Genomic DNA, 15,621 nt, shown 5'->3' with positions numbered 1-15,621 from the left:
GACTGACATTTCTTGGACTGAGTCCTGACAAAATGTGTCCCCATTGTCATTAGTGCTAAATAAAACCTTTTGTCTGTCTTTTCCTTAGCTCTCAAGACTTCTAAGATGTATTAGAGATGCACATGTTTAAGAACTGTGCATTTACATCCCCAGCCATGCTGGCTCTCCCTTAGCTAGGTGGACAGGTAGATTGGGTGGGTTCACTGAATTAGTGTTTTCAAAACTCTTCATGATTTGTGCCTATTATTCAGTCTTTTAAGGTGTTCCCAGTACACTATCTTAAAAACAACTCACTGCAGGAAAAAGGAAGCCCTTTAGCCTGTGCTCTCAAATGTTAGCTTTGTATAGGAACATGCTCTTGTTTTTTTTGCTATTTATGCTTCATCCCCTTTTCTGAACCTTTTGAAGTGCCGATAAAAAGTTCAAAGCACATAATATCTTGTAGCACACTGGTTGCCCTGAGGAGAGAGGAGCTGGCCCTGTAGATTGAGGGGCGTGCGTGTGTACTGGCTACAGCGTTCAGGTGTTGCAGTATAGAAGTGTGTTCATGCTACTCTGTCTCTACTTGCTCCTTCGGTTCCTCCGAGCTGAGTGTGGTGTCTCCACACTCAGGAGACAGTGACTTTGGGGCCCAGTCTCTGAAAGCGGTCAGGCCTTCACTAAGCCAGCTCAGCAGGGGGCCATGCCTGGAACTTCAACCCACTTAGCCAAGAGCTCTCAGGCCACAGAGCAGCTTAGTCTCAGCCTTGTGTTTGTCTTGGTTTTAAGTGATTGAGATTCTCAGCCCTTAAAATTATCTATTGTCAACCCACAGGACAGCTTAGAAACCTTCAGGTATTTACCGTTTCCCCTGAAACTGTTCCAGGAGAAGCCAGCGAATGCGTGGCTTCAGGGTTGCAGCTGAGCTCAGGCCCAGCCGTTCAGCCCTTTCTCCAGGGTGCCCCAGCAGAGCCTGGGAGGCATGGCAGAAAATACGGACGTGTGGCCTTAGTGGGGTCATCTCATAAAACCACACCCAGTCAGAGGTCCTTCCTTGTACACTAGGTGAGAAAACTATGAGTCCTGGAGAAATGCTGTGCCTTGCCTCAAACTAGCCAGCTTGCTGGTAGCTGGAAAGGGACCTGGCGATCAATTCCATCACGTCATGGTAAGGAAACTCAGGCACCAAGGATGAGAGACTTGGTGGTCAGGGGACATTGAAGAAATGTTCGAAACTCGTTATCATTACTGGAAAGACATGGAAACCTAGTGTCCATACTGGATTTAGACATTTTAAAGCTGCACACAGCCAGGTACCTATAGACTCTGGGGAGGCCACAGTGGAGAGGTGTACATTTCGTTCAGCCTCTGGTTCCATCACTTATTAACTCTGTGCTCATTGGCGTGTTATGTATCCCTTTGAGCCTTGGTTTTCTTAGCTGCACAGCACAGCTGATAATTCCCTTGTCACAGGATTACTGTGCAGTTTGGAAGTCATGCAGCAGTCATGTGACTCTGCATTCAGCAAACATTTCTTATACATCAGGCGCATGCCATGTGCTCATAAGGTCCCTGCCTTCCTGGAATCCATTTCTAGTGGGAGAGGCAAGTGTACATGGTAAACAAATAAACAAAGTAAGTGCCAATCGATCGTTGTGAAAGAAAGAAACTGATGAGTTGAGAGGTGCCCCTTTCGTTTTTTTACAGGGTGGTCACAGGCGAGTGGGAAGTACCTGGCGCTGGGGGCTCTTTGTGTCTGTCACTTCCCCTGACTCCCCTGATGGTTGGCTCCGGGGGCTCCCAACAGACGGTTTGGTGTCCTCACTGCTGGATAACCTCAGCCACCCCAGCCCCGCTCAGCTCAGCACTCAGATGCCACACCACCACACAGGGAGGCTGGGAACACCCAGATTGTGTTCCTAATATCACATACATCTTAGAAGTGTCCCTTCTGTCCACAGCTCTGTGAATTCAACAGGATACTTTCATCCAAAAATCTCACAGTAAGCTTTATCTTTCAAGAGCCTGAGTCTGAATGAGGTGAAGACTTGTCCCAAGTCACCCAGCTAATGAGGACTGGACTTTAAGCTCTTAAATGCTGGGATTGTGTATGTCTTCTCACACCTGTATTTTTAGTACTGTGCTACCTCACAGTAGGCCTTCAGTAAATATTTGCTGAATGAATGGGAAAAGATGGAGCTAAAATTCAGATTATCTGCCTGCCTGACATATAGTTACTTCAAAGATTAAATGAGTAACTATATGTAAAGTGTTTGAACATGCCTGCCATACAATAGGTAACCAGTTATGTATCTCTAAATGTTAGCCATAATTTTTAGAATTGATTATTAAGTTTTCATGGTCTAAGAAATAATCACTGATCAACTTAAAGAAAAACTTTGTAATGCAATACGTGTCTACTATTGACAGATCATTTATGCTATTTTATATACTTTTTTGATGTACTGTTATATACAGGATGTTCTTGCCACTCTGGGTATCACCCTACAGTGAGTTTCTGTTTACTACATTTACTCACTCCAGAGTGAGATGGATTATTGTTTCGACATGAGCCAAAATGAAAATGAGGCATTTGCAGCTCAGTTTTTACCAGGTGGTAGGAAGGATAGTCATGGGGATGCCAGGTGCTTCTAGTCGCCTTTCCCAGATCTGCCTATGCATGATTTAAGGACCATTTTGACTCATTACTCTTTGCAACTGAACAGTCATCAGGATTTCCCCCACACCATGAGGGCAGGTAAACTTAGTGCCAGCCCATAAACGATATGCCCCCCATTGAGCAGCTCTTGCCTACCTTTCTTTACTTCAGCTGGCAGTAATTCTTAGGGAAGTGGTTGGTTTGCTCACTCTCCCATCCCACCCTCCTTAGAGACACAGAGCAACCTCGTATAATTGCCTCACATCCTTTCCTAAAGGCCTTCATAGGAAAACCCCCAAGGGTGTCACTTGATGCAGTAAAGGTTTCACATCTTTTAGTCATTTTTATTTCTATCAGCAGGAAGTATATCTTGTTGGCTACCTTACCACATAGAAATGGAGGATGCTGTTACTCCAGCTGAGAGAGGCAGTGTGGGGCTCAGACCTTCTCATACCTCCATCTCTGCACCCCTGGTCCTTGCTTCTCCCCTAAGTCAGTGTGAGCTGTGTTCTAAAGTTTGAGCCATTCTAAGAACAGAACTTTAATCTCCATTAATAGAGAGTGAACTCTTTTTCCCCTTCAAACGTAGGTTCCCCCCCACCCCCGGTCCTTTCTGGATTACTGATGTCATCGTGCATTTGGTCACTTTTGCAAGAACCAGTGGTCTGCTGGGTTCAGTGAGAGGGCACAGAACTGACCCCAACGGCTTCCTTGGAGAATCAAATCTAAGGACAAAATGCTAGAGTGGCTATGACTCCGATGTGCCTTCAAATGGACTTTCCCACCTTGTGAAACCTAGGCTTTAGTCCCAACTCCACCCTGCAGGCGGTGTGGCCTAGAACCAGCCACTTAGCCTTCCCGGCCCCACTTTACCTTCCATGAATGGGGTTGGACATCAGCCTCAGGGACACAGTGGTGACTGACCACGATGCTGCATGCGGACCTTCCAGACGTATTTGATGCACTGGGAGCTCCTGGTTGGTGGTAGCTGCTACCTGCACGCTATTGCGAAAATAGAGATTTTTCACGGAAAATCATATCATTGTATTGTTACCCATAAGACACCAGATTCCATGACAAAGACTTATTGCCACCTCCAAGAACCCTGTTCTCCTTTACCTGACAACCCGAGGCTGCAGAGAAACCACCCAGCTGCTGAGCCATTATGGTGCACACAGAGAACTCTGGGGTTGTCAGGGGCTTGGTGAGTGTGACAAGGGAATTGAAAACTGGAAGGCCTTACTGAATCTCAGTCATGTCATATCCCTGAGCCAACCAAGAGCCCAGTGGGAGAGGTCCTCTCAACTGCAGTCACTAACACTGCCATCAGCGCCCTCCAGCCTTGTATTTATGTGAATCACATACCTTGGATAGCCTACACTGAGGTAACCAAGAACTGATTCAAAACACTGAGAGTCGGAAAAGGCTTGGGTTTTCATTAAACCAGAGTAGTTTTGCAAAGGCCTCTGAAGTATGAGGGAGAATATAGGGGTAGGTAAAGCTGGAGTTTGGGCTGCTTATAAAACCATTTGTGCACATATTTACATTACACCCAAGGAGCCGTGGAATAGAGTTGGTTTCCATTAACGCCAGAACAGACGGGGACTAGCCGGCCATGGTATGTTGAAGTAACACCCATGACCGAGTATCCTCCTTTTCAGCAATTCCTATACTTCTTCAAGATTTAACTCAAAATTCACCTTGCCAGAAGCATCTCCTACTTAACTCTGCTCCTGCTCATCTTTCTGGAACTCTGAGGATCCAGCAGTTTGATGTTTGGTCTTAATGATTATACATGTTTTAAAAATCCTACAACTTTGTGTGTGTGTGTGTGTGTGTGTGTGTGTGTGTGTGTGTGTCTCCCCTACCCATATCCCTCTTTCCTTGTAGTATCTTTAAAATCCACGCAGTTAGTGTCATCTTAGGTCAGGCCTGTTGCCTGTCACCTGGACCAGGCCTGGCTCCACCGCACCCCGATGCCCTCCAGCTCTCTGCCCTGAGATTGGAGTGGTCCCTGCCAGAGCCCTTCTCCTCAAGTCTACTTCTCAGACTCTTCAAAGGCTTTGGGGACCTTAGCATGGAGGCCAGGATTCATGGGGCCCTGTCTCCTCATCCACCCATCTATGTCTGGACCTTGCTACCAATGCATACACTTCTCTGCCCTCCAGCCTGTGTGCCCCAGGCCTCACACACAGGCCTTTCCTCCGTGCTGTTCCCTCTGGGGAAACACGCTTTCCTCTTCTCCGGGCTGCCCCCTCCAGCCTCTAGTGCCTCTTGTCCTTCCTTTTCTTAGTACTCCGTTAACACTGTTTTAGTGTTGCTGCTGCTGTTTGTCTCCCCGACCTCCAGTCAAATGCACCCTCTGTGAGGACAGGCCCTTTGCGGCTGCTGCATTCTCTCTTCCTGGGCCCTGACACACTCCGTGCCTGCCTGGCAAAGAGCAACAGAGTCTCAAATTGAATGAATGAATGGATGACTCACATAAAGACTGAATAAGATAATATATGTAGAGCGTCTCCTGTTGTGCCTGGGATGTAGTTGGTCCTCAGTATATGGCTGACTGTTTCATTGATTCATTCGTTCATCCTGTTAAGTGCCTGGCCACTGTCTATGGGAACATAGCAGCAGACGAAACAGATACTTCGAAAGTTTCTCAGCCCTCATGGGCCATGCATTCTGTGGTTATCCTCTTTCAGCCCTTCCCTCAACCTCTGCTGTACCCCTTCTCTCGGCCCCTCCTGGGACAGAGGTCACCAAACTGCAGCCTCTTCTGCTGGAGTCATCTTGGCAAGGGACGAGGCCTGGGGGCTTCTGGTAGACTCAGGCAGTTCCCAGGCTGCTGAAAGGAGAATAGTGGTTCTCTGCCCTCGCTGGAATAACAAGGTTGGGAGTAAAATAAGGAAATGAAAAGCCCAAATCCCGGTGAAGCACTGCAACGTAGGTGCTCCTTAGGACTTTGACGTGGTCGGTGTTCTTGCTTAACACCTGGGACTGCAGAGTGCAGGCCTGGGTCTCCCAGAGATGCTTTTAGAGCCAGACCTAAGCTTTTCCTGAGCTTCAGTGAGGAGTCACCTCAGCCTCTTCCTCTGCAAGGCCAGAGCCACCACCACTGGGCCCTGAGGAAGACAAGGCCAAAGCTAAGCTGTGCCAGGCAGCTGCTACCCCAGAACTGTGCCCAGCATTCCACCGTGGACGTGCGCCTGCCTCTGCTGGTCAAGGCTTAGGGATCGTGAGGGGAAGTCTTCATCTCCAAGGTGATTCAGGCCTGAAAGTGAAGTCTCTCTGGAAGAAGCAGCCCTCAGCATTGTACGGTTGGCAGTTCTCTCTTGAAACCTGCCTGCTACGCCAGGCAGGGCCCGTTTCCCAGTCTGAAGTTCCTCATCCTTTCCCCTGTTCCGGTCTGGAATGCTCTCGGCAAACAGATGTCAGCTGACCAGTACCGATGGGCTTCTTTGCCCTTCCACTTTGCCTTCCATAACCTGCATTTTCTCAGGAATCACTTGGAAGCTGGATCTTGTAAGAACCAGAGCTCTCAGGCCCACTGACCAATTAGGGTAGGAGGGCTCCCTGCTCCCCACACCACCACTTACAACTATTGCTGCTCTTGCCTGGAACCCTGAGGTGATAAAATCATCTTGTTTTCATTGCAGAAATTTCCAGAATTGAAATTCAAATATGTGGAAGAGGAGCAGCCTGAGGAGTTTTTCATCCCCTATGTCTGGTCTCTGGTCTACAACTCAGCAGTCGGCCTCTACTGGAACCCACAGGACATCCAGCTGTTCACGATGGATTCCGACTGAGGGTGGGGCGCCACCTCCCACCCTGTCCCCTGCCCAGTCCAGCAGCCCTTCTAGTTATTTTCTTCCTGGGGAGCAGAAGTAGACAGATTGCCTGGTGTATCCTCTATTAAAGAGGGTCACACAGGCGTGTTTCCCTTGCGCACTTGGATTTGGAGAATTGGTGCCATTTGGCAGTAGATCACTCAGCTTAGATCATAGTACAAAACGGGGGTGGGGGAGCACATAACAATAATAAATGCAAAAACCTGCTATTCCACATGCAGTTTTATTTCTAAACCAAAAATCTAGAGCTTTTCCAGGAACCTGATGCCTTGGGCATATAATACTTCACCAGTACATACTTTTTTTTGCATGTTCAAGATTTTTGTCTTAGTCTATTGTGTGTGTGTGTTTCTTTCACCATTAAGAAATTCCCATCTGAAAAGATGACAAGACAGGAATCGGTAAGAAAATGAAGTCGTGTATGTGTATGTAGCAGGGTTGCCTTTCAAAAAGCCACAATTTAATAACATTGCCCAGGCAGCTGGATATGAGCCTTCAGATTTCAGCATCTTTATGTCAAAGAAACACATGCTCCTCATGAAGCCCGGATTATCTTTTCTGTGGACTTGGCCTCTGAGCTGTAGCTGAATTAAATTGGAGTCTAGCACAAATCCAGCTAATCTATGTGTGTTAATCATTGGGAAAAGAAAAACTTCATTTTGAAAGTAGTCTTTTTTCTTCAGACTAACAGGAGAAAAGGCAACCAATTTGATTAATACAGTATTCCCCATGAGATGAAAAACATGTTTTTCTCTTTATTTCTGACTGTTTAAATTCTTTGGGGCCCGTACAATCCACATGTTCGGCCCTGAGCTGGAGGAAGGAAGGAGTTTCTCTGAGGGAAACGGCCATCGGGGTGGCCCTGGGCGAAGGCACTTGGTGGAGCAGCAGGCGCTGGGGGCGGAATGGGATGGTCATTTTGAGTCCTGCTCCATGTCCATGGGCACTTCTTTAGTCTAGATAAAGAGCTGAGTTTCATTCTCAAAGACATAAAAATATTTGCTTGTCTGCATAGAAAGCCCATAATCCCCGGTGGGACTGAGCACCGTTTCAACCTGCCGTTGTCCAGCCTGTGTCAGGAACCAGCCTCCTTCCTGTGCCTGTGTCCTTGGGCTGGAGGCCTGAGTCATCTCTGTCTGTCTCCAGTCACACCAAGCTTGGGGGAGAATGCTGCCGACACTTAGCGCTCATCTGCGTGGTTTCTACCCGCGCAAAGCCCGGGCTGCTCCATCGTCTCAGCAGGCCTTTGAGGTCAGCCAGGCAGTTTCGTTATCCCCATCGGGACGGGTGCTGAAACCGAAGCTCCCTGAGGCTGGCTAGCCTATGAGGCGCCATTGCTGGCAGGTGGGCACAGAGGCAAGTGCCGCCTGCCCCCTCCTCCACGGGCCCTGCTCCGCTCAGGCCTCTTACCTGTCTCCACAAACGGCTGGGCCTCTCTTGAATTTAACTTGAGGTCACAGGGTCAGGGCCTCCGGCCAGCAGGTGAGACATGTTACGGGCTTCCACTTAGTCCAGCACTGGGGGAGAGGCAGGCTTGGGGGGGAGAAGTCCTCACCGTCTGAACGATTATCATTTCAGGTAGCAATTACTTGTATTTCCCATGTGGAGAAATGATTTACAGCCTTAATTTGTTTCCAAAGCATTTGATTTGATCCAAAGCTTCGTTTTAAGCCAAAACACGTTTAAAAAGGGTCCTATGGAGCAACGAGCCTCTGGTAAGACAGCGGAACTGTTGCCGGAGGCCGAGGGTTGGGTACGGACACGGGGCCTTCACTAGGCTGCAGGACTGTCAGGTCTGTGACGGGAGGAAATAACGGTCCCCCACAACTCAGTCACAGGACTGGTTACCAAGGAAGCCTTGATTGAGGACATTCCAGAGTCTTTTCCCCAGGCCCCTTGGCCCACCAAGTGCACCCAAACCCCATTCTCCAGCAGGCTCCTTTGCCTGCCCTCGCCTGTCCCCTCCTTTCATCAGCCACACAGTAGAGTACTCACTGGCCTAAAAGCTTGGGACCGCAGCCCTAGAGGCAGCGTGTGAGTACATGCGCCAGGCACCCCTGCATCCCTGCCTCAGCTCTGCAAGTCTGCCACAGTTTATTTTTGTGAAAGGTTACCTAACAATAAAATGATAAACTTGAATTAGGCCTGCATTAATTTTCTTTGAGTTTTTTGTCATTGTTTCGCAAAGTAATAATGTGTAGAATGAGGCAAGGTAGGACCATCATGGGTTTGGTTGGAAGTTAACATCTAATTCTACCCAAGATACGATGCCGTTATTGCACTGTGTCATCTTACCAACAAAGGATTCTGCCATAATATTTATTCTTAAAATAATGTGCCCCTTTCAGTAGCACCTTCCCTATCATTGTGCAAAAAAGTTTCAAAATTATAACTCTGGTTCCCACAATTATCCATGGAGGCTGGCGTCATAGGGTCTGTGAACAATGGCCTTGCAACATTGGCAACAAAGGATGGCCGCCATTCAACAGTGCAGATGGGAGAGGAGGCGTGGAGCAGCTCAAGGGCAAAGAGGACGAAGGAAAGGTCCCTGAAGGTGCAACGTAGAAAGTGCAGTGTACACACAGCCCTAACCTTCGGGAGGAAATCGCAGGGGCTGAAGAAGTGGCGGATGGAGAGAGGAAAGAACACAGGACCAGCATCAGTCAACCAGTGACTTGAGAAATGTTTAGTCAGGGGATGCCTTTAGACCCTAGATTTCTTACTATCTCATTCATCAGGCAACATACTGTTATTTAGGTTCTGGAGAGCCAGGGTTTTACATCAGCCATTAAATCTTTCTGCATAACTGAGTCACTCTGTGTTCCTTTCCAGAGCCATAAATTAGAGTTGTGGTACTTGCTGATACTTTATAACCTTGAGTTTGCAAGGTCAACCTTTTGGGTTTCTTAATTCCCTCCTAGACACTACGCCTGCAGTTTCAGTAGCTGCCACCACTTGATTTTAGGGTCTGATCCTTGGACTTTTCTGAACCCAAATTCAAGGCTATTCCAGTGTCCTACATTGCCTTCAAGAGTCAGGGAGGTCAGGGTTTCTATTCTGTGATGAAAAGTCGAACTTCCTATGAATATGAAAATCTGAGGAGTGGATTATAGCACACACCCCACAGCAAACAGTGCATTTTTATTTTTTGAGAACTGTATTAAAACATAAAATTTAATCTCAGGGTATATTATTTCCATTTGAGATCCCCTGCCTGCCCATAACAAGGGAGTCTTCAGAATCCCCCCAACTCCCTTGATCAGTTTCGTGTATGGCAGACCCTGCTCTCCTGATTTCAGAAGGCAATCGAAGGTGCCAGCAAGAGGGTTAGCCTGGGACTCCCTCATCCTCCATTATAACCAGTGACTATCCTTCATGGGTACTGTGGCCCAGCTTCTGAGTCACCTCAGTCCCTGAAGGTGGATTGAGGTAAAACTAGATTTGTGTCCCTAGGTGCCAGCAGAGGCACACTCATGTTGTCTCTGGAGGAAATGAGCTGTTGAGGACTGAATGTATCCCCCCAGAGTCTGTGAGCCCTCACCCGCAGCATGATGGTAATAGGAGGTGGGGTCTTTGGGAGGTAGGTGGGTCTAGGTGAGGCCATGAGGGTGGGGCCCCCATGATGGGATTAGGGCCCTTGTCTGCAGAAATGAGAGAGGCCTCTGCTCCATGTGAAGATGGAGCAAGAAGACTACCGTCTATAAGCCAGGAAGAGAGATGTCACAGGGAACCAGGTCATCCAGCACCTTGATCTTAGACTTCCAAGAGCATTATTTCTACAATATTACAGTCAAAACTATCCGGGTCTATGAGAAAGTCAGATAATATGAACTACATGAATTAAAACAATTAGAGCAGGGGGGAAATTCCCACAGTGTCTCCAGATACATCAGTCATAGAATTTGAAACAGCTATGATTTCTGTGTCCAAAAATAAAAAGGTGTGGTCAAGAACTTCAGAGATTTGAAACTATAAAAAGGAACCAAATGCAAATTCTAGAACATAAAAATACTATAACAAGAATAAGAATAATTCAGAGCCAGATTTAAGAGAAGATTTGTCACAACTGAGAAGAGAATAAGAAAAGTGAAAAATCAGAAGAGAAAAGTACCAACTTAGAAGAGGAGGGTAACAGACATAAGGATGCATGCAGTAGGGGTGACTAACCTAAGTGTAGTCAGAACCTCAGAAAAGTGCATGAAATAGATATTTAAATAAATAAATGCTGGCTGAGAACTTTTTCAAAGCTCATGAAAGATACCAAGCCATAAATTGAAGAAGCCCCAACAAATCCCAAGTGGAATAAATAAAACAGACAACCCACACCTACATACACCATAGTAAAACTTGAAAAACAATGAGAAAATGTTAAGGCTGCAGGTGGTGGGGATGGGGTGGGTGGAGATTACCGTCAAAGGAGCAATAAACTGAGGTGAATTCTCAACAGAGGCAGTGGAAGACCATGAAATCCTGCCTTTAAAATGCTGAAAATGCCGAAAATGCCAATCTAGAAATTGCTTATTGGGGAAAATACCCTGCAAGAAGAATAAAGACATTTTTAAACAACTGGAAGAATTCATTGGCACACATATTCTAAAGGATAATTAAAAGAATATTGTCAAGGATTAGCACACATAATGTAGGGTGGGGGCACACAGAAGGCAGTACAGCACAGAGAAGACAAGTAGTGACTCTATAGCATCTTATTATGCTGATGGACAGTGGCTATAATGGGGTACATGGTGGGGACTTAATGATGGGGGGAATCTAGTGACCACAATGTTGCTCATGTAATTGTATATTAATAATACCAAAATTAAAAAAAAAATTTTTTTAATGTTGTAAAGGCAGAAGGAAAATGTTCCCAAATGTAAGGACAGAACTTCAGGAAGGACTGAAAAGCAATAAAAATGAGGAAGGTACAGGCTGATGTAAACACTGACTACATGAAACAGTAATTGTAGAGTTTTCAATATCACAATAAAATGCATGAATATGATAGTATATAAGTGAGAAGGGCTTAAATTTAGTTTAAGGGTCCTAGCCCTTGTATTATCAAGAGGATTTTTAAAAACCTTTAACATTTGACCTTGTTAAGTCAAGGATGCATGTTCTAATATTGGTAAAAGAGTGTATTATAACTTTGAAGCTAATGAGGGAGGATGAGTAATTAGTGAACAGGTTTAATTGCTGTGGAAGAGAATAAGAAAGAGAAAAGAAACAGAAGGTGAGACAAACTGCGAGTTGTAAGATAAGTGTGATGCACCCATTATTACATTAAAAGTAAATGGGCTAGTGCTCCAATGATTGTCAGGCTTGCTTTAAAAACAACCACCATGTGCGGTTTACATGAGACACTTTCAAAATTTAGAAATTTGGAAAGAAAAGGATTGAGAAATATATACCAGCAAACAGCAAACATAGGAAGCTGGTGTAGATATATTAAACTTTAAGTGAAAAAAGCATTAGTAGAAATAAATAGGGCAATTCAATTACATTTTTATGCAGTTAATATAATCTCAAAACATAAAAATTGATAGAACTAGGAAATTTTAGAAAAGATGCAATCACATTTTAACATACCTATTTCATCAACTGATAGAAAAACAAGCATATATTTTTAAAAATTAAGTTATAGAATTTAAGCAAATACAGTTAGTAAACTTGGCCAAATGGATACATGAAGAACATTACTCTCATCAACATACTTTTCAAACAAATGACACATACATCAAAATTTGTAAGCTGAGCTGTACAACAAATCTTAACAAACTTCGAAAGGATTGATTAATTAAAAACAACAATATGTTCTCTGACCATAACACAATTGAGTTGGAAATCAATTCCAAAAAGATAATTTGATGATCACCACATATTTGGAAGTTAAATTGATTTCTAACCCATCTGTTAAAGAATTTTGAAATATTTTGTACTAAATAATGAAAAAAACTATAAAAACTTATGGAGGAAAAAAACTTGAATTTCAACTAAAACTATGGTTATGAATTTATATCTTTAAATGCACATGTTAGAAAATAAGAAAGGCTGAAAATCGGTTAAGCAACCACCTCAAAATTAAAAAATGAAATAAAAACCAGCAAATGAAACCCAAAAATAAAAACCAAAATATAGAACACAAATAGACAATAAGGGAAGTAAAGGGAATCAAGAAAGTAAAAAAAATGCTTCCACAAAAGCACTAACAGGATTGATAACCCAGGAACAGGACTGATAGGTAATGAAGGAGGGAAGGGGAGGGAGTAGGGACAGGAAAATCCAGTATCAAAAGAAGACAGGCAAATCACTTCAGATCAGACAGACATTGAAAACATTTAAGAGGTTATTATAAATGCTAATAAATTTTAAATTTAGATGGAGAGGAGGAGCCAAGATGGTGGCATGAGTAGGGCAGCAGAAATCTCCCAAAACCATACATATTTTTGAAAATACAGCAAATACAACTACATCTAACAGAGAAACCAGAAGATACAGGACAACAGCCAGACTACATCTACATCTACAAGAACTCAGCATCTCATAAAAAGGATAAGGTAAGATACAAAGCTGCGACCTGGCGGGACCCGAGCGTTCCCCCAATCCCAACTCACCGGTAGGAAGAAAGGAGTCAGAGTGGGGAGGGAGTGGAAGCACAGGACTGCTAAATAACCAGCCCCAGTAATCTGCACCGGGAGCACAGACACACATTGCATGGTGCGCTGGATATTAGAGAAACTGAAAAGTAAAATTTGCGAGCGGGTCCCCACAGCCAGCTCCCCTGGGACAAAAGAGAAGTGAGTGCTTTTTGAAAGTCTTAAAGGGACACAGGCTTCACAGCTGGACGGAATTGTCCCAACACACTCAGCCCAGCAGGCTGGGAATACTGAGGAACTTCAGGCGCCCTAGCCCCCTGGGTGGCAACGCAGCTTTGAAGCCCCTCACAGTGATAAGCAGCCTGCCATTCATTCCCCCCAGCTGGCACTGCCCCACCACAGCAGCGGAGCAGCTGGAGAGCAGCCGCTCCCACAGCAGCTGCCCAAAGTCTCCTCCCCGTGTGCAGCTGTCTGGGACAGACCCAGAGGCTTCCGCCAGCACATAGCTGCCCGGGACAGACAGAGGAAGCCTGGGCAAGGCATGGAGGGGTGCCATTCTTGCAGGAGAACACATCCGGTGCTCCTGCCACACCCCGCAGGGCTCTGGGCAACTCCAAGGGCCGCCCCCCCACCTGCCCAGGGCAGCTCACGGGATTAACCTGGAGGCTGATCCCAGTGTGCGGGTAACCAACACAGGCAGCCAAGAAGGGCAAGGCGACCAGCAAGCAGGAAGGGACTTTGTTCTCCCAGCTAACACATGCACTACCTGCCTATGACTACCTCTATTGCCATGAAAAGGCAGAATAATTTGGTCCAGTCCAGAATCACCCAGACAACCCCTGAGAGAGGGCCTGGGGAGATAGATTTAACCAATCTTCCTGAAAAAGAATTCAAAATAAAGGTCATAACCATGCTGATGGACCTGCAGAGAAATATGCAAAACCTAAAGGATCAAGTGGAAAGGAAAATACAGAAATAAAACAATCTCTGGAAGGACTTAAGAGCAGATTGGATGAGGTGCAAGGGGCCATTAATAAAATTAGAAATCAGAGAACAGGAATACAGAGAAGCTGAGGCAGAGAGAGATAAAAGGATCTCCAGGAATGAAAGAATATTAAGAGAACTCTGTGACCAATCCAAATGGAACAATATTCACATTACGGGGGTACCAGAAGAAGAAGAAGAGAGAAAAAAGGATATAAAGTGTCTTTGAAATAATTGCTGAAAACTTCCCCAAACTGGGGGAGGAAATAGTCTCTCAGGCCATGGAAGCCCACAGATCTCCCAACACAATGAACCCAAGGAGGGCAACACCAAGACACATAATAATTAAAATGCCAAAGATCAAAGACAAGGACAGAGTATTAAAGGCAGCCAGGGAGAGAAAAAAGATCACCTACAAAGGAAAACCCATCAGGCTATCATCAGACTTCTCAAAAGAAAACTTACAGGCCAGAAGAGAATGGCATGATGTATTTAATGCAATGAAACAGAAGGGCCTTGAACCAAGAATACTGTATCCAGTACGATTATCATTTAAATATGAAGGAGGGATTAAACAATTCCCAGACAAGCAAAAGTTGAGGGAATTTGCCTCCCACAAACCACCTCTCAAGGATATTTTAAAGGGAATGCTCTAGATGGAAGCACTCCTAAGGCTAAATAGATGTCACCTGAGAAAATAAAATCACACCAAAGAAAGCAGACCAGCCAAATACTAAAGGCAAAAAATAAAATCAACTATTCACAAAAGCAGTCAAAGGAAACACAAGAGTGCAGAATAAAACACCTAACATATAAAGAATGGAGAGGGAAGAATAAGAAGGGAGAGAAATAAAGAATCATCACACTGTGTTTATAATAGCTTGATAAGTAAGTTAAGTTAGATGGGTAGATAGAAAAGAAGCTACCCTTGAACCTTTCATAACCACGAATCTAAAGCCTGCAATGGCAATAAGTACATATCTTTCTATAATCACCCTAAATGTAAATGGACTGAATGCACCAATCAAAAGGCACAGAGTAATAGAATGAATAAAAAAGCAAGACCCATCTATATGCTGCTTACAAGAGACTCACCTCAAACCCAAAGACATACACAGACTAAAAGTGAAGGGATGGAAAAAGATATTTCATGCAAACAATAGGGAGAAAAAAGCAGGTGTTGCAGTACTTATATCAGACAGAATAGACTTCAAAACAAAGAAAGTAACAAGAGATAAAGAAGGACATTACATAATGATAAAGGGCTCAGTCCAACAAGAGGATATAACCACTATAAATATATATGCACCCAATATAGGAGCACCGACATATGTGAAACAAATACTAACAGAATTGAAAGAGGAAATAGAATGCACTGCATTCATTGTAGTCACTCCAAAGGACAGATCCACCAGACAGAAAATAGGTAAGGACACAGAGGCACTGAACAACACACTAGAACAGATGGACCTAACAGACATCTACAGAACTCTACACCACACCCAAAAGCAGCAGAATACACACTCTTCTCAAGTGCAAATGGAACATTTTCCAGAATAGACCACAT

General features: G+C 44.9%; 1 protein-coding gene across 4 annotated transcripts in view; it reads left to right on the top strand.

Annotated features, from left to right (window-relative positions):
- Positions 1-7,091, top strand: part of DYM (dymeclin) — a 439,846-nt gene extending 432,755 nt beyond the window's left edge. For all 4 annotated transcript variants that reach the window (XM_057504164.1, XM_057504163.1, XM_036918624.2 and 1 more), the window contains one exon: positions 6,289-7,091. In XM_057504164.1, the coding sequence (XP_057360147.1) occupies positions 6,289-6,438 (150 nt within the window). In that variant the 3' untranslated portion in view covers positions 6,439-7,091. The remainder of the gene's footprint in view (positions 1-6,288) is intronic.
- Positions 7,092-15,621: the final 8,530 nt, after the last annotated feature.

Source organism: Manis pentadactyla, chromosome 6 (genome assembly GCF_030020395.1).
Source record: "Manis pentadactyla isolate mManPen7 chromosome 6, mManPen7.hap1, whole genome shotgun sequence".
NCBI classification, from domain to species: Eukaryota; Metazoa; Chordata; class Mammalia; order Pholidota; family Manidae; genus Manis; species Manis pentadactyla.
The sequence above is the reverse complement of the archived record's forward strand: the minus strand, read 5'-3'. Positions and strand labels throughout refer to the sequence as shown.